Source organism: Spea bombifrons, chromosome 10 (assembly GCF_027358695.1).
Source record: "Spea bombifrons isolate aSpeBom1 chromosome 10, aSpeBom1.2.pri, whole genome shotgun sequence".
NCBI lineage: Eukaryota > Metazoa > Chordata > Amphibia > Anura > Pelobatidae > Spea > Spea bombifrons.
In genome coordinates this window covers 1,831,323-1,857,744 of record NC_071096.1, presented here as the reverse complement: position 1 = coordinate 1,857,744, position 26,422 = coordinate 1,831,323, and the positions used below count along the sequence as shown (strand labels likewise).

General features: G+C 46.1%; 2 protein-coding genes across 3 annotated transcripts; both read left to right on the top strand.

Moving 5' to 3' along the window:
- The first annotated feature begins 1,426 nt into the window (after nt 1-1,426).
- Nucleotides 1,427-12,081, top strand: PSMA1 (proteasome 20S subunit alpha 1). The gene is made up of 10 exons (XM_053448493.1): nt 1,427-1,544; nt 2,605-2,649; nt 3,727-3,828; nt 4,191-4,294; nt 4,409-4,497; nt 4,997-5,067; nt 5,155-5,284; nt 5,744-5,823; nt 11,479-11,583; nt 11,793-12,081. The coding sequence occupies exons 1-10, from the start codon at nt 1,542-1,544 to the stop codon at nt 11,847-11,849; spliced, it is 786 nt and encodes a 261-aa protein (XP_053304468.1). The 5' UTR covers nt 1,427-1,541; the 3' UTR covers nt 11,850-12,081.
- A 2,769-nt stretch (nt 12,082-14,850) lies between these two features.
- Nucleotides 14,851-25,161, top strand: COPB1 (COPI coat complex subunit beta 1). Of its 2 annotated transcripts, XM_053449091.1 has the most exons (21): nt 14,851-14,995; nt 16,180-16,409; nt 16,640-16,809; nt 17,230-17,344; nt 17,583-17,675; nt 17,758-17,895; nt 18,108-18,227; nt 18,623-18,730; nt 18,817-18,963; nt 19,264-19,409; nt 20,339-20,435; nt 20,688-20,848; nt 20,936-21,056; nt 21,378-21,605; nt 21,861-22,040; nt 22,137-22,281; nt 22,784-22,903; nt 23,221-23,366; nt 24,002-24,091; nt 24,191-24,346; nt 24,821-25,161. In XM_053449091.1, the coding sequence occupies exons 1-21, from the start codon at nt 14,905-14,907 to the stop codon at nt 24,878-24,880; spliced, it is 2,862 nt and encodes a 953-aa protein (XP_053305066.1). In that variant the 5' UTR covers nt 14,851-14,904; the 3' UTR covers nt 24,881-25,161. The 2 variants fall into 2 exon arrangements, with proteins under 2 accessions (XP_053305066.1, XP_053305065.1); XM_053449090.1 differs by having other exon boundaries at nt 20,688-21,056.
- The last annotated feature ends 1,261 nt before the right edge of the window (nt 25,162-26,422 follow it).

The following is a 26,422-nucleotide window of genomic DNA, read 5'->3' as shown; positions in this document are numbered from 1 at the left end:
TTTTTTTCCACAGTAAATCAGGTCTAAATAACAACATTCTGAAGGCTCCATAGCTTCGATGTGTCCCTGTTTAGTGGGGCCAGTCCCTCTGGGGAAAAAAAACCCTGTACCCTTCTCTCCTCCCCTGATGCATAGAAACAGCAGGAAATGGGTTTATAAATTAAACGGGGTAAATAAAATCTAAATGCCCCACTCTATATGAAACTCCACAAACAAAAGTGCCCCAATGTCGTCTATTAAATTGTGTGGTCCCTCGGTGAGCGCCATGCAAGACTCACATTGACCACAAAGACTGCCACCTAACCAGACCCACCAGTACCAGAGGTCTCCAGAAAATATTGTTTTCTCCCATCTTCCCGATGCCCCAAGAATATGCCTGATGCACGCTCAGGGATATGAGGAAGCACTCCGGGAAGTCTGGTTAACCGAGCGTAGAGCGGGGAGAAGCGGACGGAGGCAGATGATCAAAAAGAGGGGGGAGAGAAGAAGCGGAGCTGCGAAAAAGGAGTCAGGGACACAGATGCGGTCAGCTGAGAAGGTAGAGAGACATTATGAGAGAATGTGAGAGTGAGAGAGCATGAGTGAGAGAGAGAGCGAAAAAAAACAAAGAAATTCAAACCACAAATTCAGCTCTTTGTTTCATTTTCGTTTGTTGCGTTGGGGTCCCTCCTCATTTTCAGACATTCGACCAAATGATCAAAATCGGCAAATTTCTTTTAAATTCAAACTTGTACGAATCCCGATGCACAAGTCTAATATGGACTAAAAAATACAACATGCATTCCTAACGGAATATTAAAGGAACGGAATATAATAAAAAACCTACACATAACCGCATTGTAACCTGAAAAAAGTAGCATTTGTGTAGAAGTCCTTCCGGCTTCTGGGGGCTTCGCCGACAGACCCTCTACCCATCTCCCTGAAGCCCATTTCCCCACCTGAGGTACAAATAATGCTCTTGGCCATCATTATTATTATTTATTTATTGTTTTATATAGCGCCATCAAATTCCGTAGCGCTGTACATTAAGCCTATCGACTCTACATAGCGGCTGTTTATTATTATTTATTGTTTTATATAGCGCCATCAAATTCCGTAGCGCTAATTTTTCTCCAAAATGTTGGAGCTGTTATTGACCGGCCTGCCTAGACCCAGAAAATAACCCGTTATGGCAACTCTGTCCTTACAGCGCAAAAATATACATCACAAATTCAGGACGCAGTTCTTAAGAATGGTGAAAATATTTAAATTGAACCTACAGAAGAAAATGGCTTCACTTGGGAGCAAATCATTAAAGTAGCTTGAAAGACCCTGAAACTACACGCATGCGCAGCTTGCTTCCTTATAGAATGGTTGTGTTTTCTGTTTACAATAAAGTTTAGTGTAAAAAAAAGGGGGGGAGTAGCCTTTCGATCGTTCGGTGTGCGATTCGTTTCCCTTCAGCAATACAGGACTTCCCGGCAGTAAGACATCGCTAGAGGAGCGCCGATCAGTGAGCAGCATTATTCAGCAGAGCTACCTGTGTGCCGGTTCCTGTCAGCATGGTAAGGCCGAGCTCCGGGCCGGGGGCTCCTAACCCTGCAGTTATGGTTCGGGCTGCATTACTGTATTATTTGACACTCTGTGCCTGCGGAGGGTGGGCTCAGCTGAGAAGAGCAGAGGCCGAGGCCTAGTTTTACCGACAAAGCCTGCCCGTGGGATACCCAGTGATGAGGGGAAGGTGGAACTCAGCTCATGGGGGCCATCTGGCTCCTAGTTCTCTACTGGCTTGGGGGCTGTCATAATGGAGGCTTTAATGTTATTAATCACGTACTTCCTGTTAGCCTAAATCTCTAGATCCCCGATGCTGCAGAACCTCTTGGGGGGGGGTCCTTTAGACGTTTGCTGACTTTGCTTTATATTAAAGGTCTCAGCTTTTTAGGCAGCTGCAGAACGTATTGGGAGCTCAATTGGCCCTTTATATTTTTGCTGACAGTTTTATATTAGTAAATAAAGTGTATAGGGTGCTGCTGCAGAACCTCTTGCAGCAGTGATTGACAACTCTAAGCTTTCAGTAACGTGTTGGTGAGAGAGACCTCAGATCTTGGCTGCTGCAGAACCTCTTGGGGTGATGGATACTATCGTAATATTAAATTGTCACCAGCCTCAGGTTCATTAAACAGCAGATAATGACAGCTTCACCCTACAAGAGTTTTACCACTGCCTGCGCACTTTTTTTTTTGGACTAAATGATGATTTCAATGGATTATTGCAAATTTCCACATCCACAGAACTGTCCCCAGTTGGGAAAGTGCGTTTCATGATGAGTCACAAAGAGAAAGTGAAAGCAAACGTCTCCTCGGTTACTTATAATTTACATTTTAGATAATGCGTTAATACGCTTTTTTGGATGACGTTGTCATAGTGCTGCTAATAGAATATAACTTTCTCGCTTACAAAACTCTTTTTTTCCTATGAATTCTGTCACTTTAAGATTAAAGATGATGTTTTATCAGATGCTATTTGCAACTTAAACCCAATTTCCCAGCACTGTGAGTCTGTCCTGATCTGTGTGTTTTTAAGTCATTTTATTTATCTTGTGTTTTTCTTATTCTGCTCCTTTAGTTTCGCAACCAGTATGACAATGACGTCACAGTGTGGAGCCCACAGGTATGCTCCGTCCATATCGTTTTTCTCGCATGTGCAAAAAGAGATACAAATCTTGTGTATGTTTTTTTATACGCCACCATTCAAAAGTTTGGTGTCACTTAGGAATGTCCTTGTTTTTGAAAGAAAAGGACATTTTGTCCCTTAAAATAACATAATCGCTCCCATCACTCCTGTGTTCCAATGGCCCTTTATCACTCCCATCACGCCTGCGTCCCAATGGCCCTTTATCACTCCCATCACTCCTGCGTCCCAATGGCCCTTTATCACTCCCATCACTCCTGCATCCCAATGGCCCTTTATCACTGCCATCACTCCTGTGTTCCAATGGCCCTTTATCACTCCCATCACTCCTGCATCCCAATGGCCCTTTATCACTCCCATCACTCCTGCATCCCAATGGCCCTTTATCACTCCCATCACTCCTGTGTTCCAATGGCCCTTTATCACTCCCATCACTCCTGTGTTCCAGTGGCCCTTTATCACTCCCATCACTCCTGTGTTCCAATGGCCCTTTTTCACCCCCATCACTCCTGTGTTCCAATGGCCCTTTATCACTCCCATCACTCCTGTGTTCCAATGGCCCTTTTTCACCCCCATCACTCCTGTGTTCCAATGGCACGTTGTATTCGCCGATCCAAGTTTAAGTTTAAAAGGCTAGTTGCTGGTTAGAAACCCTTTTGCAATTATGTTACAGACAGAAATTTTCTTGTTTTCCATGAAAACAGCACAGCGACCCCAAAATTTTCAACGCTAGGGTATACTTAAATGATACCTGTATCTAAACATAATTATTAAAGATTTGTGGATCAAACATAAAAGCTGAGTTTTAGTGGAAAGGGATTTAGATGTAGCAAATGGCTTTAAAAAGTGTCCCCAGGCTTTATTTTAGTGATTTTCTCACTAGTTTTAGGTCACCTACAGAATGGTGGGAGGAGGCTGACTGATTTTATGGGCTTCTCGCTGTTAATATATTTTGAATATAATTTCCCATTCTGTATTTTCATGTATTTTGGGACGTGTACCAGGTTTGTCTTCATCACTTCTATATGTTTATTACATTTTCCTCGTCTTCTGTAGGGCCGTATCCATCAAATCGAATATGCCATGGAGGCTGTGAAGCAGGGATCTGCCACCGTGGGGCTGAAATCAAAAACCCACGCTGTGCTTGTGGCCTTAAAAGTAAGTTAGTAAAATCCTACGCATGAGCTACGATACGTTCAGCGCATAATGTCTTTCTGTTTAAGTAGTTCCCTAACCCAATGCCTCCCAACTATCCTGCTTTACGCACAACAGTCTTGATTTTTTCCCTCTATCTCCCTGTCCCCCCCAGCTCTACCTCTGTCCCTCTTTTTTTCTGTAAGCGAATTGCGTTCCGTGCTTGTGACGCCTGTTTGATTTTGTAGCCAAACTCTGTAGCCAATAACTCTTCTAAAACAAAGTACAAAAAAAATCTCAAAAGGGGATAAAATATAGGGCAGAAGAACGTAACCAGCAGGTGACTGAACTAGGATGAGGTTATTAATATTGTGTGTTTTACACAGAGGGCTCAGTCCGAGCTGGCCGCCCATCAGAAGAAGATTCTCAATGTAGATAATCACATCGGTATCTCCATCGCTGGGCTGACGGCTGACGCGCGCCTGCTGTGGTGAGTACCCGTGTCTGTCACCCGTGTTTGAACGTCTGGTTTTCGTTCAGAGGTCAGCCTCCTACCTCTTTAACTGCGCTGCACCCGCTGATTGTCCTGGGTTTCTATTCACAGTAACTTCATGCGTCAGGAGTGTCTGGATTCCAGGTTTGTGTTTGAACGTCCGCTCCCGGTGTCTCGGCTTGTCTCGTTGATTGGAAGCAGTATCCTTTCGCGCTTAGAGCATCAATTTTATTAGCAGTTTCATGTCTTGTCGCGCATATGGGATGTAGAAGTCGGAGTTTACTTGAGTCTGATTCTTCAGTCACATCCCAAGTGGAAAAATCTGTTATTGCTGAGTTCGAGCTGCGGGTGTCCCTCTATAGTCCAGCTTGGTTATAGAGGGAGAAGAGTACTTCTACAGATTAAACTGTATTTTGTCTTAAAATTATACATTTAAATGCATCAGAAGCTTGCTTTTTCATTGAGTTTCATACAATGCACCCGTGTGGTTGTGTCCAAGGTGTCTCTAACACTTTTATGACCTGTGAACTGTAAGGCCTGCAAGCTTTGAGGTGGTAAAAAAAAATGTAGCGTGTTTTTGTGGCTACTTCGGGTGATTCGGGTACAAAGTAAAAGTTGCATTTATTTATTTTTTCTCTGGGAAGTGTCTGGTTTTCTCTCTTGTCCCTTTTTTGCGTGTTGTCCTTAGCTGCCTTCCAGAAACCCAAATTCCAACTCAGCGTTATGGACGGAGACCTTACGGCGTGGGCCTCCTTATTGCAGGTTTTGATGTAAGTGTCTCATAGACCCGGAGGGCTGAATTTGGATGTTTATCGCCCAATTCATTCAGCATTTCCATAAATCTCCTATTTCTGCAGGATATGGGGCCGCACATCTACCAGACGTGCCCTTCGGCAAACTATTTTGATTGCAAGGCGATGTCTATCGGAGCGCGGTCACAGTCGGCTCGCACCTACCTGGAGCGACGTATGTCGGAGTTTCTTGACTGTAAGTGTACTGGCCTTATATTACTCGCTCCTTTCTCCATGGAATGTTACTTTAACATCATTTTTATAAATTCCCTTTACAATTTCACGTACACCGTTTGAGGAATAATGGCTAGTTTGGGTTTATTGTGTGTATTTTAGTACGGTTACAGTATCGGTGCTATAAAAGCTAATTGTTCTGCACATACCTCTTGTTTGCCCTACTAGTACTTTCCATCTGGTATAGAGACTTAGGAGAATCAAATTATTACTTTAACCCCATGTATGTTTAAATATCCCTAGAAAAAACTGTTTGGAATAAGAAATACTTGCCATTTTTAATGGCTTGGTAGCTTACACACAGTGTTCACATTCAATTGCTTTTTTAAGTTAAAAAAGCCCACTTTTAGTCCTTGGCGCAAAGGTAGAACGCTCTAAAAAGTAATGATGATATAATAATGGATCATTTATTCCTGTTCAGGTAATTTGAATGAGCTGGTTAAGCATGGACTTCGTGCTCTAAGAGAAACCCTTCCTGCAGAACAGGACCTGACCACAAAGGTGAGAATTACTCGGTCTGAGATCAATAACGGGTCTACGAAATAACCCGGAACCCGCGGCTCGCCTATGAAGGAAGCCTGCGCTCCGTTTTTGGAAGGGATCCTTATATTTGATAAGATTATTAAAAAAAAAAAAATGTCATGCATCTGTATGACGCAAAAGGAAGCGATCTAGAAATGGAGATGGATTTCATATTCTGGGTTTTAGGTGTGTTTAGAAATGTGATTTCTCTATCGATTAAATTCAGCTTTTGCTACTTTTTACTCCGAAGCAATATTTTTTTCTTTTTAGAGAAGTCAGGAATTTTGATCCTTTCCTCAGCAGAGTCGTGTTGTTGGCAAACTGCCTCCAGTTTGTTCAAACACAGGAAGCTGGGGCAGAATGGATATTTCCCTTGCCATTCCAGGTGGCACATGAGAAGAGAAGGCTCCGCCTACCAGGTAGGGCAGGAAATACTATAAAAAAAGGAGACCTCCCCCTTCCTCCCCAGTGTTGTTTCCTGCCCTACTCAGGTAGCGGTTAGGCTGAAGCTTACCTTTCCTTCCTTTTTTTGTTTTCTCGGAGCCCCGGGGGGGCGTCCTTTTCTGATACCCGGCAGCGGTCCCGTGTGGATCCAGGGTTCGTGCGGCAGCCTCGGAGGCTGCAACTCCGCGTGTATCGCGGCAACGCACACGAGGCTCAGTCCTCGTTCGGCTCTGCCCTCAGCCCAGGGGGCTCACTGGGATGTATATCCCCGGGCTCCGGTTCACTCCGTCCCGGGGAATCCTCAGAGTGTGGCACGGCAGGAGGAGATCTCTAACCGGCTGTGCCGGTTTTCTCGGCACACGTTCAGATCTCCAATCGGCTTCACTTCCGGTGCAGCGACCCGGGGTCACGAGAGGTCAATTGGCTGGGAATTTCCGGATGTGAGGTTTCCGGCCCTGGGCACCTAAATGCCTCTGTATACAACGCCAGAATGGGTAAGATCTTTCCTTGCTGTTGGTTTCTGTGCTGTAGTTTTGCATCTACCTCTCTGCTATTGTGCCTGCCCGTGCCTGAGGATTGTCTACTGCCATTTCAAGTAGGTGTTGCCCTCTTTGCTTGGAAGAAGTTTTACGTTGCCTATGCCATTGTTTTCTACAGTTACAGCTTGTGTTTCTTCTCCTCAGTCATGTCAGATAAAAATCAGGATATCCCTCCTGAAGCCTCCCCACATAGGAAATATGTGGGAAAGTCAAAACACAAGCCTGTTCATCCTGCAAAAGACCCTGCATGACCCTTCGGTCAAAACGTGCAACTCCTGCTCTCGGCCTAAAGAAGTTTCCGCAACGGAATTTACCTCCTGGTTGAAGGGGGAACTTCAGTCTACCTTTGACTGTTTTCGAGCCATGGCAAGCCCCTCTCAGGCACCCCTGCAACAACCTTACCAGCAGGGTCCACCAAATTACCTCCCGGATAACCCGGAAGATTATTTGGCTCCTTTTTGAATATGACTACAGAAACAGGGAAACTCTACTCTGAATCTACAGGAGGACATACCATTTGCAAAACCAGATCCTTTTCAGGGTCGCTCTAGGAAACCGCAGACCTTTCCAGTCCACGATTCTCTTTCTGCCATTATCACAGAGCAGTGGAAATTTCCTGACAGGAGATTCTTCACATCCTTGAGAACCAAGAAGCTTTTTCCTTTCGATAATTAGAATTCTGAGGCCTGGGAAGTCCCCGAACCGAAGTCGACACCGCAGTAACCAAGGACACAAAAAAAAAAAAAAAAAAAAAAAAAAAAAAAAAATAGCCATTCCGTTGGTAGACGCGGCCCATTTCAAAGACCCCATGGACCAGAGGGCTGAGGTCTGCCAAAAGGTCTTCTGAAGCAGCAGCGGCGAATTTCGTCCAGCGATTGCTATGGTGTCAACTTCTAGAGCCATTAAAATCTGGCTCCAACAGGCGGTGGAAGACTTTGCAGCTATTCGAGAGACTGTGCAGGTCACTAGCAACCTGTCCGACACCTGCTTAGCAGTTGATTTCATCTCCGATGCCTCCATTGAATCAGTCCGTACGTCTGCTAAAGCCACTGCGCTTTCAGCGGTTTCTAGGCGAGCACTCTGGCTTAAGTCATGGTCTGCTGATAATGCCTCTAAACACAAGCTGTGCAGCATTCCGTTCCAGGGGAGCCACCTCTTCGGCAGCGATCTCGACACGATCCTAGAATCCACCACGGGGGAAAAGCACTGGTTACCTCAGAGGAAAGGACCACCTTGTTTCAGATCGAGTTATTACAGAGCTCCAAGAGAGAGAGAGTCCTACAGGCCCTGAACCTCCAATCAGGACTACCAGTCCTTTCGGGGTAGGCAGGGACAGTAAAGCAGGAAGGTTCTGATGCCAGCAGGCTTCAGGTAGAGGGCAGGTTGACCGGTTTCATTCATGCCTGGGAAGAGATCACCTCAGACCCCTGGGTCCTTCGTATCATAGAACAAGGCTATGCTCTGGAGCTTACTCACCTACCTGCCCGGGAATTCCTGCTGTCCATGCCCCCTGCAGATCCTTGGAAAAGATCGGGTTTCTTCTCCACGCTCAACAACTTAATTCTCGAAAGAGCTCTGGTCCCGGTTCCTCATCAAGAGATAGGAGAGGGAACCTACTCCCAAGTCTTTGTCCAAAGCCATCCGGGAAATTCAGGCTAATAATCAACCTACAGGTGGTGAACACCTGTATCAGATACAACAGGTTCCGGATGGAATCCCTGAAGTCCGCCACAGAGATCATTTCTTCAGGGGACTTCATGGTCACCATAGATCTGCGGGATGCCTATTTACATGTTCCCATCAGAAGAGACCACCAAGATTCCAACGTCTGGCGGTTCCATTACCTCAAGCGATTCGACATTTTCAGTTTCGGGCTCTTCCGTTTGGAATTGCTTCAGCACCTCGGATCTTCACGAAGCTCATGTCGGTGGTCGTGGCCTTCCTGAGGCAAAAAGGCATAGAGGTGGTCTCATATCTGGACGATTGGCTCCTCGTAGCGGTCTCAGCAACTTTGATCCAGTCCCATCTGGAGTTTTTTTCTCAGGACCCTCCACGACCTAGGATGGCTAGTACACAGACTCAAGTCACAGTTACTTCCAAACAGACGTCGTACCTTTCTGGGAATGATCCTCGATTCACACGTACAGAGGACGTTTCTCCCTCGGGACAAGATCCCAAGATTGAGGGAATTCACACAAGCGGTTCTAACGAACAAGTCAGTGTCCATTAGAGCCATCATGTCTTGGCTCGGCCTAATGACCTCCTCCATCTCAGCGGTTCCCTGGGCACTTGCTCATGCAAGACCTCCTCCACAGTTCCTGCTGGATCACTGGGATCGCTCCAGGATGTCCTTTCGCAAGAACGTCCAACTTTCCCCCTTCGTTCGGGAGTCACTCCGATGGTGGCTGACAGCCAGAATCTCTCACAGGGGCTCTCTTGGCAGACGAGAGTCTGGGTGGTAATTTCCACCGACGCCAGTTTGAGAGGCTGGGGTGCTGTTATGGGAAGCAATATTACCCAGGGAACTTGGTCTCCTCGGGAATCAGACCTGCACATCAAATTTCTGTTAGCGGTCTGGAGGGCTCTAAGGTTCTGGTCTACAATCCTGCGACACAGGTCCATCAGGATCCTTTCAGACAACGTCACCGTTGTAGCCTATTTGTCCAAACAAGATGGCACCAGAAGCAGGCGCCTGCAGACCCTGACCGCTCAGATCTGCCGATGGGCGGAGTTCAGTCTCTGCATTCTCTCCGCGGTTCATCTCAAGGGTTCACTGAATCAGGAGGCGGATTACCTCAGCAGGAACTCGGTACTTCCGGGAGAATGGTCCTTACACAAAAGGGTCTTCGCTTTCATCACGGAGAAATGGGGTACTCCTCAGATAGACCTGATGGCCACGCACCTAACCGAACAGGTACAGGAGTTTTTTTCTCTCTCTCCAGTCGGCCGTCCCCGAGCCCTGGAAGCACTCTCGCAGACCTGGGATTTCAATCTCGCGTATGTTTTCCTCGGCTTCCCCTTATTTCCAGAGTGCTCCGGAAGATTCGAGAAAACCCTCAGTGTCATCCTGGTTGTTCCTTTCTGGCCTCGAAGAATCTGGTTTTCGGACCTTATCAACCTGGCCGTAGACGAGCACATGCTTCTTCCTCAGGTGAGGGATATTCTCGTTCAAGGCCCTGTTCTCCACCCAGATCCCTCCCGGCTCAACCTCTCAGCATGGCTTCTGAAGGGAGATCCTGACCTCAAGGGGATTAACTTCATCGGTAGTGGAAACGATTCTCTCCAGCCGCAAGAAAACTATGGCTGCTAAATACCAGAAGGTTTGGGAAACGTTCATCACCTGGTGCTATGGGCACGAAGTATCCTCTCCATCCATCCATGAGGTGCTACGCTTTTTACAAGACGGCTTTGATAACGGGTTACAACCTGCTACTATCAAGGTCCAGATCTCAGATCTCAGCTCTCAGCAACTGCTTGGACTCCAATCTGGCTTCCCATCCCTGGATCTCCAGATTTTCTAAGGGGATGTGCAGACTTCGCCCTAGGCTCCGTCCGTCGGTTCCACCTTGGGACCTTAACCTCGTTTTGCACCAACTCACCACATCTCCTTTTGAGCCTCTAGAGGATACCTCTCTAAAGCTGCTCACCTACAAGGTTGTCCTTCTAGTAGCACTCGCTTCTGCTAGGAGGGTGAGTGAGCTCCAGGCTCTCTCCAGAGTGGAACCTTTTCTCAAGATTCTGCCGGACTGCGTTATCCTCCGTTTACCACCGGAGTTTCTCCCTAAAGTTGTCTCACCTTTCCTTTCTGATCAGGAGATCGTCTTACCTACGTTATGTCCGGATCCCAAGAATCCCATGGAGTTGGAACTCCACTCGCTAGACCTGCGGAGATGTATCCTGTCTTATCTCTCGCGTACATCCGCCTGGAAGAAATCCAACGCACTATTCCTGTCCTTTGCGGGGACCCGCAGGGGCAGAGTAGTGTCCAGGGCTTCCATAAGCCGCTGGCTTAAGGACGCAATCACCTTATGTTACATCTCCGCGGGAAGAGTGCCTCCCTCCGGCCTGAAGGCACACTCGACCAGATCCGTCTCGACATCCTGGGCTGAACTCTCCGGGGTGAATCCGTCTCTCATTTGCAAGGCAGCGACCTGGAGGTCGATTCATACGTTCGTAAGGCACTACAGGCTGAACCTTCATCTCTCTGACGAGTCTCAATTTGGTCGTCGTGTCCTGCAGACTGGAATCCTTCCCTCCCTATCTTGCTAAATCTTCTCATGTGCCACCTGGAATGGCAAGGGAAAGAGAGAATTCTTACCTGGGAATTCCTTTTCCTTGTCCATTTCCAGGTGGCACACTTTTACTCCCACCCATTAAATTTACTTTTGCTTGTCTATTATTTGCCTGAGTCTTTCTTTTTAACCACACTGGGGAGGAAGGGGGAGGTCTCCTTTTTTTATAGTATTTCCTGCCCTACCTGGTAGGCGGAGCCTTCTCTTCTCATGTGCCACCTGGAAATGGACAAGGAAAAGGAATTCCCAGGTAAGAATTCTCTCTTTCCTTGCATTTTAGTGTCAGACAACGATAAAGCAGCGCAGAGGAAATGATCAATTTTTTTTTCATTATTATTCTACTGTTTTGTGTTCTCTAGAATGTTTCTATTGGCATTGTTGGGAAAGACTTGGAATTCACAATCTATGATGATGACGAGGTTGCTCCGTTCCTAGAAGGTCTGGAAGAACGGCCACAAAGAAAGGTAAATATTGCCGCGTGTTAACGTCTACAGTCTATCAAAAATACAGACCCTGCATCAATGCTCTGTACACTACCGCCCAAAAGTTTGGGGTCACTTAGCTGTTTTCATGGATTAATGTTGGGAATGATAAAGGGACATGGGAGTGATAAAGGGCCTCTGTATGCCAATAAAGATATTCCATTAAAATGTTTTGTATTTTCTCTACTCAGACGGCCCCTGTTGCAGAAGACCCCGTAGAAAAGCCAGAAGAGCCCATGGAACATTAGATTTGCATTCTCCTTTTATAGGGGAATTATTTCTAGTCTGGACCTGCGGTGCCGCACCAAATGGCTCATACGTCAAATATGTCCCTTGATTTGTAAATCTGATCTTAAATCGACATTCTGTAACCGAGCGGGCAAAAAAAACCCAAACATTTTTGTGAAATGCCTAATATTTTGCATAATGCTTATCGCCTTCATAGCGTGAAGGTACCTGGAATAAAAAAAAATTTCTTGATTCTGTCTACATTGGCTCTTCAATTCTACTTAACCTTGTGCAGTAAACTTGTGCAAATGGACTAAAAACAATTCAGACAAATTTTTCCTTTCGTTTTTGGTCCATTTGTTCGGACAAAATTCAGATGGCTATTTTTTCATTCGGAGACCAATTTGTTGTCACTCACTCTCATTTACTATCTTTCGATGTCTCCCTACCTTCTCCATGTCACTGTCTCCTTTTCTGCAGTTCTGCTTCTTCTTCTCTCGCTTTTTGGGAGGGGGAGAGGTTGCCCCCATGGTGCGTGCTTTTGCAGAAGTTCTCCAAGCGCCAGAATATGGCAGACGAATTCTCTGAGAAAGCTGCAGAAACTCTTCTTTCTCCTCGAATCGGTGTCCGATATGCTCCTTGCAAAACTGCCCATCTTTATTTTTCAGGGTATCTGTGCAGAGCTTTTGTATAGAATTATTTTTATAAAGACAAAACCGCCATCAGGCTATAGCCCCCATGTGTTAAAGCCGTTTACTTTGGAATCGGTACATGATTCCTTATAGTTATAATTTTCCTTCGAAACATGGGTTTTAGGAAAAAATAATGGGTTTTCGCGGCTGTCCTGGTTAATGGGAACCTCTGCATAAAGCTGAAGTGTTTCTATAGAACATCAGGACGGGAGTTTCTGCTGAGGAAGTTTTTTTTTTTAAATAATGGGAAATTAGCCAAAGTATGTTCTTCTATTGTCGTTACTTGGATAGAAAGGAAACAATACGATTCAGTAATTGTATTTTGAGACCCATTTGTTAAAATTTGATTGCATTGTCCTTTGACCTTGACTAGGATGTCGCTTGTTAAGAATTCAGCAAATGGTGAGCAGTTTAAGGAGAACTAGAGGTTTTATCACGAAAGGGCAAAGTGCCCGCGGTGACGCCTGGGCTCTCTGTCACGTGTCCAGTCATTATTCACATGGATTGTGCTCCGGGCCAGGATCTGTTCTTGTTAAATAAACACGTTAAGAACCCTCTCTGGCTGTTAAACACTTAAGAAGTTTGAGAGCCTAATATTTATTAAGTGTGAATAACCAGGTGCAGAATAACATTTACGTCCCCGATGAGGCAGATTCTCAGCGTCACGCGTTCTGGAGCCGACTCTTTTCTATTCTCCCTGCTCTCAGTTGGTGATATGGTTGATTTATCCCTGCTTGAATTCAGGTGGCTCCATTAAGTGTTTCTTTAATGCCAAGTCAAGGTTTCCATGAGGGCCGGTATTAGAACATATTTGGTGATTCGATGCATAGTCTATGATGGGCTTTTAAAGAGTTAATATTTTAATAATGTCAGGGTCAGCTCATTGAGAAAGCCCCCCAGGTATGGGCGCTAGGCTGAGGTGGTGATTCAGTGACCACTGTTCGTGTTGCGTTGGGTCACAGCGACATCCACGGTTGCCCCGGATCTGCCCCTTTTGCCTGTTTTGTGGCAGAATGAGCGTTGGCTTCGCAGTGTTCACCGCGGCCCTGGTCAGCAGGCGTAATGAAGGATAGAGAATGATGTGATGTCATCATGTCACGTCACCACAAAAAGAGAAAGTATTTGGCCAAAAAACTGTGGAGATGGGTCACACCTGAATCTGAGCTCTTTATCTTTACAAGTCAGAGTGGCTGGCTGAGATTCCTGGGAGTTGTACTCAGGGTAAGTGGGTGTAAACGGTACATTGATATTTTTTAAGTTAGTGAAGCTTTGACAATAAAATAAATGCTCGAATCATTTTAAAGACACATAAGTAATAACGACGCTGGGGAAATGCAGAAGCAATGCCATCTTCCGGCGGCATGCGTTCCACCAGTTAGCCCTTCCGGATCTGTGCGTTCCACCAGCTGGGAGCTTCCGGGATTTGCGTTGCTCTAGTAGGAGGAGGTCTGATCCTACCCGACTTCCGTACCCTTGATGTGGCTCGAACCCTGCCAGCGGTTCCACGTCATCCTGTGAGCGATCACTGTCCTGTTCCGGAGCCGGGGCACCGGGAGCCGCAGGTAACCCGTCGGGCACGGTCTGTGTGCCCCTGGGCTGGGGGCAGAATGGCAGTAAGGGTGGCATTAGGCAGGCTGTATACTGGGCCTTACCCCTTCCTGGAAGGGACGGGGAGGCCGGAGGCACTGGCCGGGGTAGCGGAGGCAGCCCATTGCGCTGTGCAGGCCCAGGGGGTACTTTGTGGGTGAGGGAAGAGTCAGGCCAGGGCTAGAAAAGGGGCCCTAACACATGTATATGTGGCCCCTGGCCCTAACACATGTAGGAGCTCGGGCCATGGGGGCCACATATTGCTGACTTAACCCTTTATATATATATTTTTGTTTCCTATTTTTATTTATTGAGTAAATTACATAATTTCTTCACGTGACAGCTCATTTCATTGCCCCAAGGAAGGTGTTTTGTGCCCAGAATTGCACAAGGTTGATATTTATAAGTAAAAGGAACCTGATGCATACTTTTTAAAAGTGGTCTTATTGCCATAGCAACCAATAGACTGGTCCAGTCAGCAGCGGCAGCATTCCATTGGTTGCCCAGGCGATAAGATCACATAAATAACTTTGCACCAGAAGCATTATATTTTACATTTGCCCCCCGTGTTTCTCGCCTCGGCCCGCAGAAGGGCGCAGGATCCCGCGTTAGTGATAGGGAGGAATGTTCTGCAGGGCATGGAGGGGGTTCTTTTTCCCCCATGAATTTCTTTCGTCTTTATTTGTAAAATCACGCTTTCTCAAGATATCTGTTGCTATTCTATAGGGGCTGCCACTTTGTTCAACGTGAACGTATTGACCGGTGCTGTATCTGGAGCCGTTAACCAGCAGGAATCATGACCGCTGCAGAGAACGTGTGCTACACGCTGATCAATGTGCCGATGGACTCGGAGCCTCCGTCGGAGGTCTCGCTGAAGACCGATCTAGGTGGGTAACGCCTCGTATCATTGCCCGTCTAGTTAAGTTCTGTGGTTTAAGACAGTCAAGAGCTGAACATCTGCAGAGCTCCTTCTACACTGCTGGGGAGGAATAAATGAACATAGAGGCAGTATTAATATTGTTTTCTAATCCTTTAATAACGGCTGCACTGTGCGGTGGCTTTCCTGCGAGCCGATGTGCCATTTTTTTGTTGCACTGACCTTTATAGACAAGCTTATTTATAAAAACGTATTCCGGTGTGATGTTTCCAAATTTGTCATATCACCATAGCAACTAATGGAACAGTAAAATCATTCTACTGGTTGTGAAGGCCACTTTTCAAGCTTTTTCACTGGAATTATAATTTTTTATTTCTTTAAGGCATAAAATATCTGAAATAACGGAGGGTTTTCTTTGAAAAATAACTTTTTTCCACCGATATATTCTGGCAGATTAATAAGGCGGAGAGTTCAGGACAGAAGAAGAAGATAGCAGATGTATATAATAAATATATTACCAACCATTTGGCATACACGCTGCGATTCAAAGGTTTGGGTGTTTTCATGGAAAACAAGGTCGTTTCTGACTAACCATCAATTAGCCTTTTTAAACTTGGATCAGCGAACCCAATGTGCCATTGGAACACAGGAGTGATGGGAGTGATAAAGGGCCATTGGAACACAGGAGTGATGGGAGTGATAAAGGGCCATTGGAACACAGGAGTGATGGGAGTGATAAAGGGCCATTGGAACACAGGAGTGATGGGAGTGATAAAGGGCCATTGGAACACAGGAGTGATGGGAGTGAAAAAGGGCCATTGGAACACAGGAGTGATGGGAGTGATAAAGGGCCATTGGAACACAGGAGTGATGGGAGTGGTAAAGGGCCATTGGAACACAGGAGTGATGGGAGTGATAAAGGGCCTCTGTACGACTATGAAGAGATTCTATTAAAATCAGCCATTTCCTGCTTCAATAGTCATTTATGACATTAACCCTCTCTGTGCTGGATTTCTGATCCAGTTCATGTTATTTTTAATAGACAAAATGTGCTTTTCTTTCCAAAACAAGGAAATGTATAAGTGACCCCAAACTTTTGAACAGTAGGGTAAATATTCACACACAGCTGGCGTGCTGATGGTGCTTTAACGTGTCGGTGGCTTTTCTTGACAACGTATCTTTTTACCGTCTTAGAAAAGGGAGACGTCAAGTCCAAGACGGAGGCTCTGAAGAAAGTCATCATCATGATCCTGAACGGAGAGAAGCTCCCTGGCCTTCTCATGACCATCATTCGGTTTGTGCTGCCGCTGCAGGATCACACGATAAAGAAGCTGCTCCTGGTCTTCTGGGAGATCGTCCCCAAAACGACTCCGGACGGCAAACTGTTACAGGAGATGATCCTCGTCTGTGACGCCTATAGGAAGGTACGTCGGAGGAGACGGGCAGAGTGGTTGTGATCGCGGTCTTGCTGCTAACCGCGTATTATGTTTAAATAACTTTATTTAAAGCCGAATAATATTTATATTGCTGTTTAGATTATGGTTTTCAGTAGAAGTTTAATAAACCGGGAAGGATTCGCATTTGTTAAAAGACGGATTGTGACATTTTGACAAACCCCATCGCAATTATAACCCAATTGTTGTTTTTTTTTCAGGATCTCCAACATCCCAACGAATTCATCCGCGGCTCCACTCTGCGTTTCTTGTGCAAACTGAAGGAGGCAGAGCTGCTGGAGCCTTTGATGCCGGCGATCCGCGCATGCTTGGAGCACCGACACAGCTACGTACGCAGGAACGCGGTGCTCGCCATCTACACCATTTACAGGTGAGGCGTGCGAGGCCGACCTACGTCTGGTCCTGTATGGGACATTCCTGTCCATCTAGTTATGTCTCTGTGTCTCCTGTTATTGGAACACAACCATTGGAAAATTTGGAGTCACTTAGAATTCTCCTAGTCTTTAAACGAAAAGCAAATTCTGTCCATTAAAATAACATGAAATGCACCACAAATCCAGCGCACGCACGCCTCCCCCCCCCAAAGCTTTACGTTTATTTGATTTGACCTGAATTTTCTGGTTTCCAAACCGGTAACGGATTATTCTCGCCTGTGATTCTGGATTTCCCGTCATTGTTATATGGCGCGGCTGTAATGATACATTTCTCTTTATTAGATTGTTCGGGGAATTAGTTTTGCATTGTGCCTTTTTTTTTTTTATTGGTTTTAACAATATTTACTAATTTGTAGGAATTTTGAACACCTCATTCCCGACGCCCCTGAACTCATCCATGATTTTCTTGTGAACGAGAAAGATGCAAGCTGCAAGAGGAATGCTTTCATGATGCTTATCCATGCTGACCAGGTAAAGACTTTGGCTACTCTGCAAATCCTACGTACGTCGGGTGCAGACTGCGGTCTGCTTCTGCTGCGTTAGTAAAAACTGGCGGACTGGGGCGGATTGCAATAGTTGCCCTGTTAAGAAGTGCATGGCCAGTTCTCTCTACCTTCCAGAGTCCTGGTGTCATAAGGTTTTGTGTACGAGGCCATTAACACCCTAATGGCTTACATAGAACTCTTGTTTAACCCTTTGTCTCCCACAGGACCGCGCTCTTGATTACTTAAGTACCTGCATAGACCAAGTGCAGACGTTCGGAGACATCCTCCAGCTGGTTATCGTTGAGCTGATCTATAAGGTTTGTATGAAAACCCTGCGGAATGAGCCTGAATGTGCTTTATACGAAAGCTTTGTGTAATAAGCCGCTTACGTCGCCGTAGGTCTGCCACGCCAACCCGTCCGAGAGAGCTCGCTTTATCAGATGCATCTTCAACCTGCTCCAGTCATCCAGCCCTGCCGTGAAGTACGAAGCAGCGGGGACCCTCGTCACGTTATCCAGTGCGCCCACCGCCATCAAGGTAAACTGGGACTTCTGTGCAGTCGCAGTATTATAATTATCATTTATTGTTTTATATAGCGCCATCAAATTCCATAGCGCTGTACAATGGGCCGGTTATATTTCTTTCGCCCCCCTGGTAGCCCTGCCGCTAACCGCAGTCACTTTCTGGCTCGCTTGCTGAGCTTTGGGGTTATCACAGCCGGCAAACCTCGTCTCTCTTCCGTCCTTTAGGCAGCCGCTCAGTGTTACATCGACCTGATCATCAAGGAAAGTGACAACAACGTCAAGCTCATTGTGCTGGATCGTCTGATCGAACTGAAGGACCACCCTTCTCACGAACGCGTGTTACAGGTCAGCAGATCACGCATGTGGACGTGGACAGTGTACTAGTGTTCTAGATATGCCGCTAGTCTGTCATATATAGGTTATTGCTTTAATTGTATGATACTTGTGAAAACTTGCCAGCTATGCCACACCATTTGTCCTGTTTGTGCCCTAATCCTATATGTTGTATCAGATATAATATAATGCTAAAGGCTGTTATAAATGATGTGCTAAAAAAGATTGTTTCTCTATTATCCCCTTTCTTGATTTTTCACTTTAAAAACAAATGCGTGTAAATTTTACCAAAAATAACATTTCATTTGAATGTTTGATGATTCGTGTTGCAGTCTTTGAACCCAAAGAGTAATGGATTTAAGTACCGCACAAAATTTTGATCTGCTTTGTGTTCCTTGAACCCCCAGGATCTGGTGATGGACATCCTAAGAGTCCTGAGCACCCCTGATCTGGAGGTGCGCAAGAAGACCCTGCAGCTGGCTCTGGACCTGGTTTCTTCCAGGAACGTGGAGGAGGTAAAGCTTTCGATGCTTGTTCGCAGGTGTGATGGTGCATGCGGCACGTGTCTCCGACTGTAGTAACCATGTCTTCCCTCCTCCAGCTGGTCATAGTGCTGAAGAAAGAAGTCATCAAAACCAACAATGTCTCCGAACATGAAGACACCGATAAATACCGCCAGCTCCTGGTGCGCACCCTACACTCCTGCAGCGTCCGCTTCCCAGACATGGCAGCAAACGTCATTCCGGTGGTGAGTGGCGCATATCACATACAACCCATGCATAAGGATGACGTGTTCGACTCTCATGTTGCCCACGGCTGTTATAAATTCAGTTACTGGTTGTGGGGCGACAATATTTGTGTCGAGGCTTTGGGGCAGAGCTGTGTCGGCTAGAAAGGGGAGCTCCTAAAACCTTCCATCCGCTTTTTTTTACCATCCAGGCTTCATTTTGCTGTTAGAAATATTTCATTACAAAAAACAGGTTTTCAGTGGATTTTAAGTTTTTATTCCACGCTGGTAAAAAGTTTTACGATGTTCCTTGTTTTCTAGCTGATGGAGTTCCTTAGCGACAGCAATGAGGCGGCAGCCGCGGACGTGTTGGAGTTCGTGCGCGAAGCGGTTCAGCGGTTCGACAACCTCCGTCCTCTCATCGTGGAGAAGACGCTGGAAGTTTTCCACGCCATCAAATCTGTCAAGTATGGTTAACATTTAATTTGGAAACGGTCTGTGTGTAACATTGTCAGACTGTTTCGGTTGTTTGTATATAAACTACCATTCAAAAATTTGGGGTCTCTTAACTGTCGTCTTGGAAAATAAGGGCATTTGTAGCAGTAACATAATTACTGACGATCAATTATTCTTTTAAACTTGGATCAGTGAACACAACGTGCCATTGGAACACAGGAGTGATGGGAGTGATAAAGGGCCATTGGAACACAGGAGTGATGGGAGTGATAAAGGGCCATTGGAACCCAGGAGTGATGGGAGTGATAAAGGGCCATTGGAACCCAGGAGTGATGGGAGTGATAAAGGGCCATTGGAACCCAGGAGTGATGGGAGTGATAAAGGGCCATTGGAACCCAGGAGTGATGGGAGTGATAAAGGGCCATTGGAACACGGGAGTGATGGTAGTGATAAAGGGCCATTGGAGCACAGGAGTGATGGGAGTGATAAAGGGCCATTGGAGCACAGGAGTGATGGGAGTGATAAAGGGCCATTGGAACACAGGAGTGATGGGAGTGATAAAGGGCCATTGGAACACAGGAGTGATGGGAGTGATAAAGGGCCATTGGAACACAGGAGTGATGGGAGTGATAAAGGCCTCTGTACCCCTATGAAAAGATTCCATTCCCAGTTACAATAGTCATTTACAGCATTAACCCCGTCTGTGCTGAATTTCTGATACATCTTATGTTATTTTAATGGACAGATTTATCCGTTCTTTCAAAAACAAGGAAGTTTCTTAGTGACCCCAAACTTTTGAAGAGTAGTGCAGATATTTGGTATATAAAGAGGCAAATGTTAACAAAGTATTTAGCAAAATAAAACAAGGAATATACAACACATGGCATCTGAAGACGGTAGGAAAATAAGACGCTTTTAATAATTTCCCTTCTGATCTCAGGATTTATCGAGGGGCTCTCTGGATTTTGGGAGAATACTGCAGCACCAAAGACGACATTCAGAGCGTGATGACTGAAGTGCGCCGGTCTCTCGGAGAGGTGAGTGACGCTAAAGTACCAACAGAGCATTAACCCTTCCAGTGCCAGAAATACACACCGAGTTACCGAGACTTACCTATTTACGTGATCCGTAGCTCGCTGTATGTTTTTGGGGCAATACCATGGGAATTTGTTTCAGGCTGCTCTGATTTCAGGTCATCGCTAAGGTTTCTTTTTTCTCCTCTTGCGTCTGTATGGTTTTTTTTTTGTTTTTTTTTTTTATTTCATTGTCTTTTTGCTCTTTCTCTTCAGGTCCCGATCGTTGATAATGAACTTAAGAAGGAATCTGGAGAAATGAAGCCTGAAGATGAAGTAACCGTCGGCCCGGCTCAGAAGCTGGTGACAGAAATGGGCACCTACGCCACGCAGAGCGCCCTCAGCAGCTCGCGGCCGACCAAGAAAGAGGAGGACAGGTGCGCCGTTATGATTTCTTCTCATCTTTCTCCTCCGCGGCCCAGGTTTTTTTTTACCGTTTTCAAAAATGTTTATTTTCCTTACAGGCCTCCTCTACGAGGTTTCTTGCTCGACGGGGACTTCTTTGTTGCCGCTTCTCTCGCCACCACGCTGACTAAGATCGCTCTGCGCTACGTAGCTTTGGTCCAGGAGAAAAAGAGGCAAAACGTGAGTTAAGCTTGATTTGGGGAGAATGCCATTTAATAGAGCGCGCCCTGCAATTCGTTTACTGTCCCCGGCTGAGATGATGTATCCCGGCATATACCCGGTTTATTGCTTAGCTCAGCGCTTTTGGGTTTAATCCTCAGCAGGGGGAAAAAGCCTTGGGAAGGGGCAGGATTCTAGCTGCCTGCTTCTGTGTGCATGCGCGGTTATTGCTGTGTGGCTAGCACATCCACCAGGAAATTCAGGGCTTATGCGTGTGTACATATATGTAATATTGCGTGTGTGTTTATATGTTCATGCCCTATGTCTCCTATCGCCCTGTAGTCTTTTGTGGCAGAAGCCATGTTGCTCATGGCCAGCATTCTTCACCTGGGAAAGTCGTCCCTTCCCAAGAAGCCCATCACGGACGACGACGTGGACCGGATCTCGCTCTGTCTCAAGGTCTTGTCCGAATGTTCTCCTCTCATGAACGAGATCTTCAACAAGGAGTGCCGTCAGTCTCTCTCGCACATGCTGTCCGCCAAACTCGAGGAGGAGAAGCTTTCTCAGAAGGTGAGAAGCGTCCGTGGCGGACGTCTGAATTACCCTCTTGTGTCTGATCGCTCTGTCTACGCGTGTTAAGGATAATTGCCGATTCCAGTAGGTTGACCATAAGGTCCCCTAAATGTTCCTTCCGAATCTGAACGTCGCTTATTATCGGTGTCAATGCGTTGTTATTATTGGGGTTTAATATGTTTTTGCACCAATTAACGCATTTCTTCCGATGGATTGGCTTCACGTAACCGTTCTTTGTGTCTCCCCCATCAGAAAGAGTCCGAGAAGCGAAACGTGACGGTCCAGGCCGATGACCCCATATCCTTCATGCAGCTGACCGCCAAGAGCGAGATGGCGTCCAAAGAGGACCAATTTCAGCTGAGCCTCCTAGCAGCCATGGGGACAACCCAGAGGAAGGAGGCGGCCGACCCGCTGGCTTCCAAACTCAACAAAGTAGGAACTTTTTATTTACATTTTTTTTTATTGGTTAAAAACCAAAAAATGGCGGTTGTGTCCGTGGATCCGGTTTAACTTTTCATTCTCCGGTAGGTCACGCAGCTCACCGGTTTCTCGGACCCCGTCTACGCCGAGGCATACGTCCACGTCAATCAGTACGACATTGTTTTGGATGTTTTAGTTGTCAATCAGACCAGCGACACTCTGCAGAACTGTACCCTGGAGCTGGCCACGCTGGGTAAGAGCTCGAACGCGAGGGCGACTCGTTAAACCGCAAAGTCCTTGCTGCGGATCTCCGAAGTACCTGCGTGCGCCGCGTCTGTCCAGCCGAGTTCCCGCTCGCTTATTAAATTCACAAAAACTGTAACGGTGTTTGTAGAAGCTGCCCAAGCATGACTTAAATTTCAGAAACTTTACTGAGAGTGGCAGATAAGTGGAGCAGCCTCTCAGCAGAAGTGGTAGAGGGTAATACAGTGAGGGTATTAAACACGCATGGGATAGACATACGGCTCCTGAATCTAAGACGAGACCAACGACTGATTAAGGTTTGAGTCTTTATATCGGGGAAGTTCTCCCCTTTTTTGGTTGTGGTTGCGGTGAGCTGCCACCAGGTGGCGGTAGGCGGTTATATTTCTGTAATAAGTGTAAGTTTTGTGGGTTTCGTTACCTGTTATAGCGGAGCGGGGAATGTTTAGCGGGGCTTGTGCCGTGACCTCTCTCTCCTCTCGTGTTCCCTGCAGGTGATTTGAAGCTGGTGGAGAAACCATCTCCTCTGACGCTCGCTCCACACGACTTCGCCAACATTAAAGCCAACGTCAAAGTGGCTTCTACAGAGAACGGAATCATTTTTGGGAATATCGGTAAGTTCTCCGTGTTACAGGAAAGTTAAATACCGGGGAGTTTCGGTTGTGCGCAGAAGATACAAACTGCTTATTGTGGGTTTTTCTGTGTAATGCGATTTCGGGGCTGTGTCTGCGACGGGTGCCTCACCTTAGAGGGGACATTGGGGCTCTGCGTACGTGGTGACGCTCCATGTGTATGATTTTCCAGTGGAAACCAAGGTCTTTTTTTAGGTTAAAAACTAATCTTTACTGATCTGATCTAAAACTATTTTGGGGCGATATCTCTTTTTTAAGCTGTAACATTTGGCGATGTAACGGCCACGTTCTCTTTGCAGTTTACGACGTGTCCGGTGCGGCAAGCGACAGAAACTGCGTCGTTCTCAGCGATATCCACATCGACATCATGGATTACATCCAGCCGGCGTCCTGCACCGACACAGAGTTCCGACAGATGTGGGCAGAGTTCGAGTGGGAGAATAAGGTGCGACTCGGGACTTTCTGCAGCCGAATCTCCGCATCAGCGTTTATTACAGGAGTCCTGCTGCTTTATTGCGGTTTTAAGATCATATTAATGCAGGAGACATGCTGTGCTTTTATTTCTTTAAGAAACAATGACTTAGATTTACATCGCAGTTTGGGGACATTTAGAAATTTCTTTGTTTTTGAAAGAAAAGCTGATTCTGTCGATTAAAATAACATGAAATGGATCAGAAATCCAGCACAGGCGGGGTTAATGCTGTAAATGACTATTGTAGCTGTAAATAGCTTATTTTTAATAGAATCTCTTCATAGGCGTACAGAGACCCTTTATCACTCCCATCACTCCTGTGCTCCAATGGCCCTTTATCACTCCCATCACTCCTGTGTTCCAATGGCCCTTTATCACTCCCATCACTCCTGTGTTCCAATGGCCCTTTATCACTCCCATCACTCCTGGGTTCCAATGGCCCTTTATCACTCCCATCACTCCTGGGTTCCAATGGCCCTTTATCACTCCCATCACTCCTGGGTTCCAATGGCCCTTTATCACTCCCATCACGTTTTTCGTTTTAATCTAAAATACTTCATTTTTTACTCGGTCGGTTGTTTACTCTCCTCCCTTGGCGTTTCTTGCAGGTGACGGTTAACACGAATATCATCGACCTGAACGAATACCTGCAGCACATTCTGAAGTCGACGAACATGAAATGCCTCACTCCCGAGAAGGTGGGCTCCGCTTTCTGACCGGGAACGCGAGTGTCTTATCCGTCGGGGGTTTTTTCCCTCTCTGGGAGAGTCTCACGTTCTCTGTTGCTCCCCCCACAGGCCTTGTCCGGTTACTGCGGCTTCATGGCCGCCAACCTCTACGCCCGTTCCATATTCGGGGAGGACGCCCTCGCCAACGTCAGCATCGAAAAGCCAATTCACCTCGGGCCTGATGCCCCGGTCACCGGACACATACGGATCAGAGCCAAGAGTCAGGTAGCCGCGGCCAATGAAATACAGCTTTCATTTCTTTATAGTATAGTATTTTATTATTTATTATTATTATTCTCCGTGTTACTTTAAGATTCATTCCCCCTCCCCTAGTGTTTGGGTTTTTTAAAACAAATATATTTATATCAGGGAAGTTGCTTCTTTTTTTCTCCTTTTTCTCTCTTATTTCCCCCGCTTCTTCAGTCAGACGTTATTAACCCCCTGCCGCCTTCCTGTAAAAACCACATTAATGAGCAGTTTTTGCCATAAAAAAAGGCATTTTGCGTAAAACGCATGGGGTTAATTTTTTTCTAAAGACACCGTTCGAAGCTTCTTCGTCATACAGCGGACCTTTCCCGAAAAATGTTCTGCGCATGTGCAGCGTCCCCGGGCATCGTCATGAATACTCCGTTCGATTCCAATCCGTCTTTTCCCGCTTTATTTTATTTATTTTACGATTCTTTTTTTATTGTTTTTTAGGGAATGGCTCTGAGTCTCGGGGATAAAATCAACCTGTCCCAGAAGAAATCCAGCATATAACGTCTGTTTCCGCACGTCGTCTTTCCTCCCCGCTCTGTGTGTTTAGTAGCTCTTAACATTTCAAGCAGAATGTATGGGAGCAAATAATTTATACCGAGTCCAGATGACATCATAGTTCAGTAACGACACAAGCTTTATACATATGTGTTTGTTTTTTTTTGCTTTGTTTCTTAATTCTGTCTCTTAACAAATTCTGAGCCCGTCTGACATACAGTAAGGAATTTCATGTATGTTCTCTTATCCATTGTGACATTTGACAATAAAAACAGTCCTTTTGATTATTTCAGGCCTGATAATGTGTGTACTTCTGCTGGATATCGATCATTAACCCCGTCTGTCCCGGAGTGCAGTCATTGCAGCTCAGGTTGGCCCCCCCGGACGCAGGTCACGAAGCATCTGTCGCGTTTTAACCCTTTATTTTCCATTTATTTAGAAGGTTATGAAATTGTATTGTCACGCCTTAAAATGTTTACAATTCTTGGCAAATTACGTATCCGTCCGTCACGTCCTCGGGCAGCGGTTGGTGGTAAATGGTGGAGGCTTCATCAGCCACAGAATCATGGCGGTTCCCTACCTCCCCTCCCCTCCTACCAAACAGATCGATGGTGGCCTGGAATCGCATCTGTCCATCCGTTCATCGGAGTAACTGCAAGCCGATCAAATGCAGCCGTTACTCCAACTCCTAGAAGTCTCTGCCAACCACAGACGGCTCCATAAGAAGCGGTTGGGTTCCTGCATTTTATTAGCTCCTGGGACACGGAATTTCGATTTTAAAGAAAAAAAACATCGCCAGCGACCCACGGACTCTCGTAATGAGTGAGATTGGATGAGTTGCAGATCGCTGCGTTTCGAGTGATCCCGGCCACACGCAGCTGGGTAACGTCATAAATTGCTTCCATCTGATGGCGAGGGCGAGTCCTGCTTCATATACAAAGAACTTGGGTGGAAACATCTTAAATCCTGCAAGAGAACAAAAATGTTTAAAAAAAAATGAAAAAAAAAATAGATCACAAAACCATAGATCCTTAGATAATTCTTACTGTGTAAACGTCGTTCAGTTTGAGGGTTCTTGGGCTTATTTCTCAAAATTAAAAATGGCCTCTCTTGGGTGTTAATTGGCGTTTAGTTTGGGTCTCACCAGAGACAGCGAGGGAAAAATTATAAATTTCCGAATCTGGACGCCTGATTTACACTTTTTTCTCAGGTCTACACCATAGCTGCCAACATCCTCCTCCTTTGGGCAGTTGGCGGGGCTATAATGTTGCGTAACTTTCCACCTATAGCCCATGGCAGGGGTATAGAGTTATGACATCACGCTCTTCCAGTATACCGATAGTACCCATTGGCATAGACGTCCACGGACACTTCCCCAGAGATGGGGCAAAATATTAGCCCTAATCAAGCCAAGGGGCATAGACAGTACAGAGTGTCTCTTGCCCCTCTTCCATGACCATGGGAGAGACCGTTATAGATGTGTCTGGCGCCACTTTTGCCACGTCTTCCGTTGGGTATTAATGTCCGCAAATACATTTCCAGCTTGTA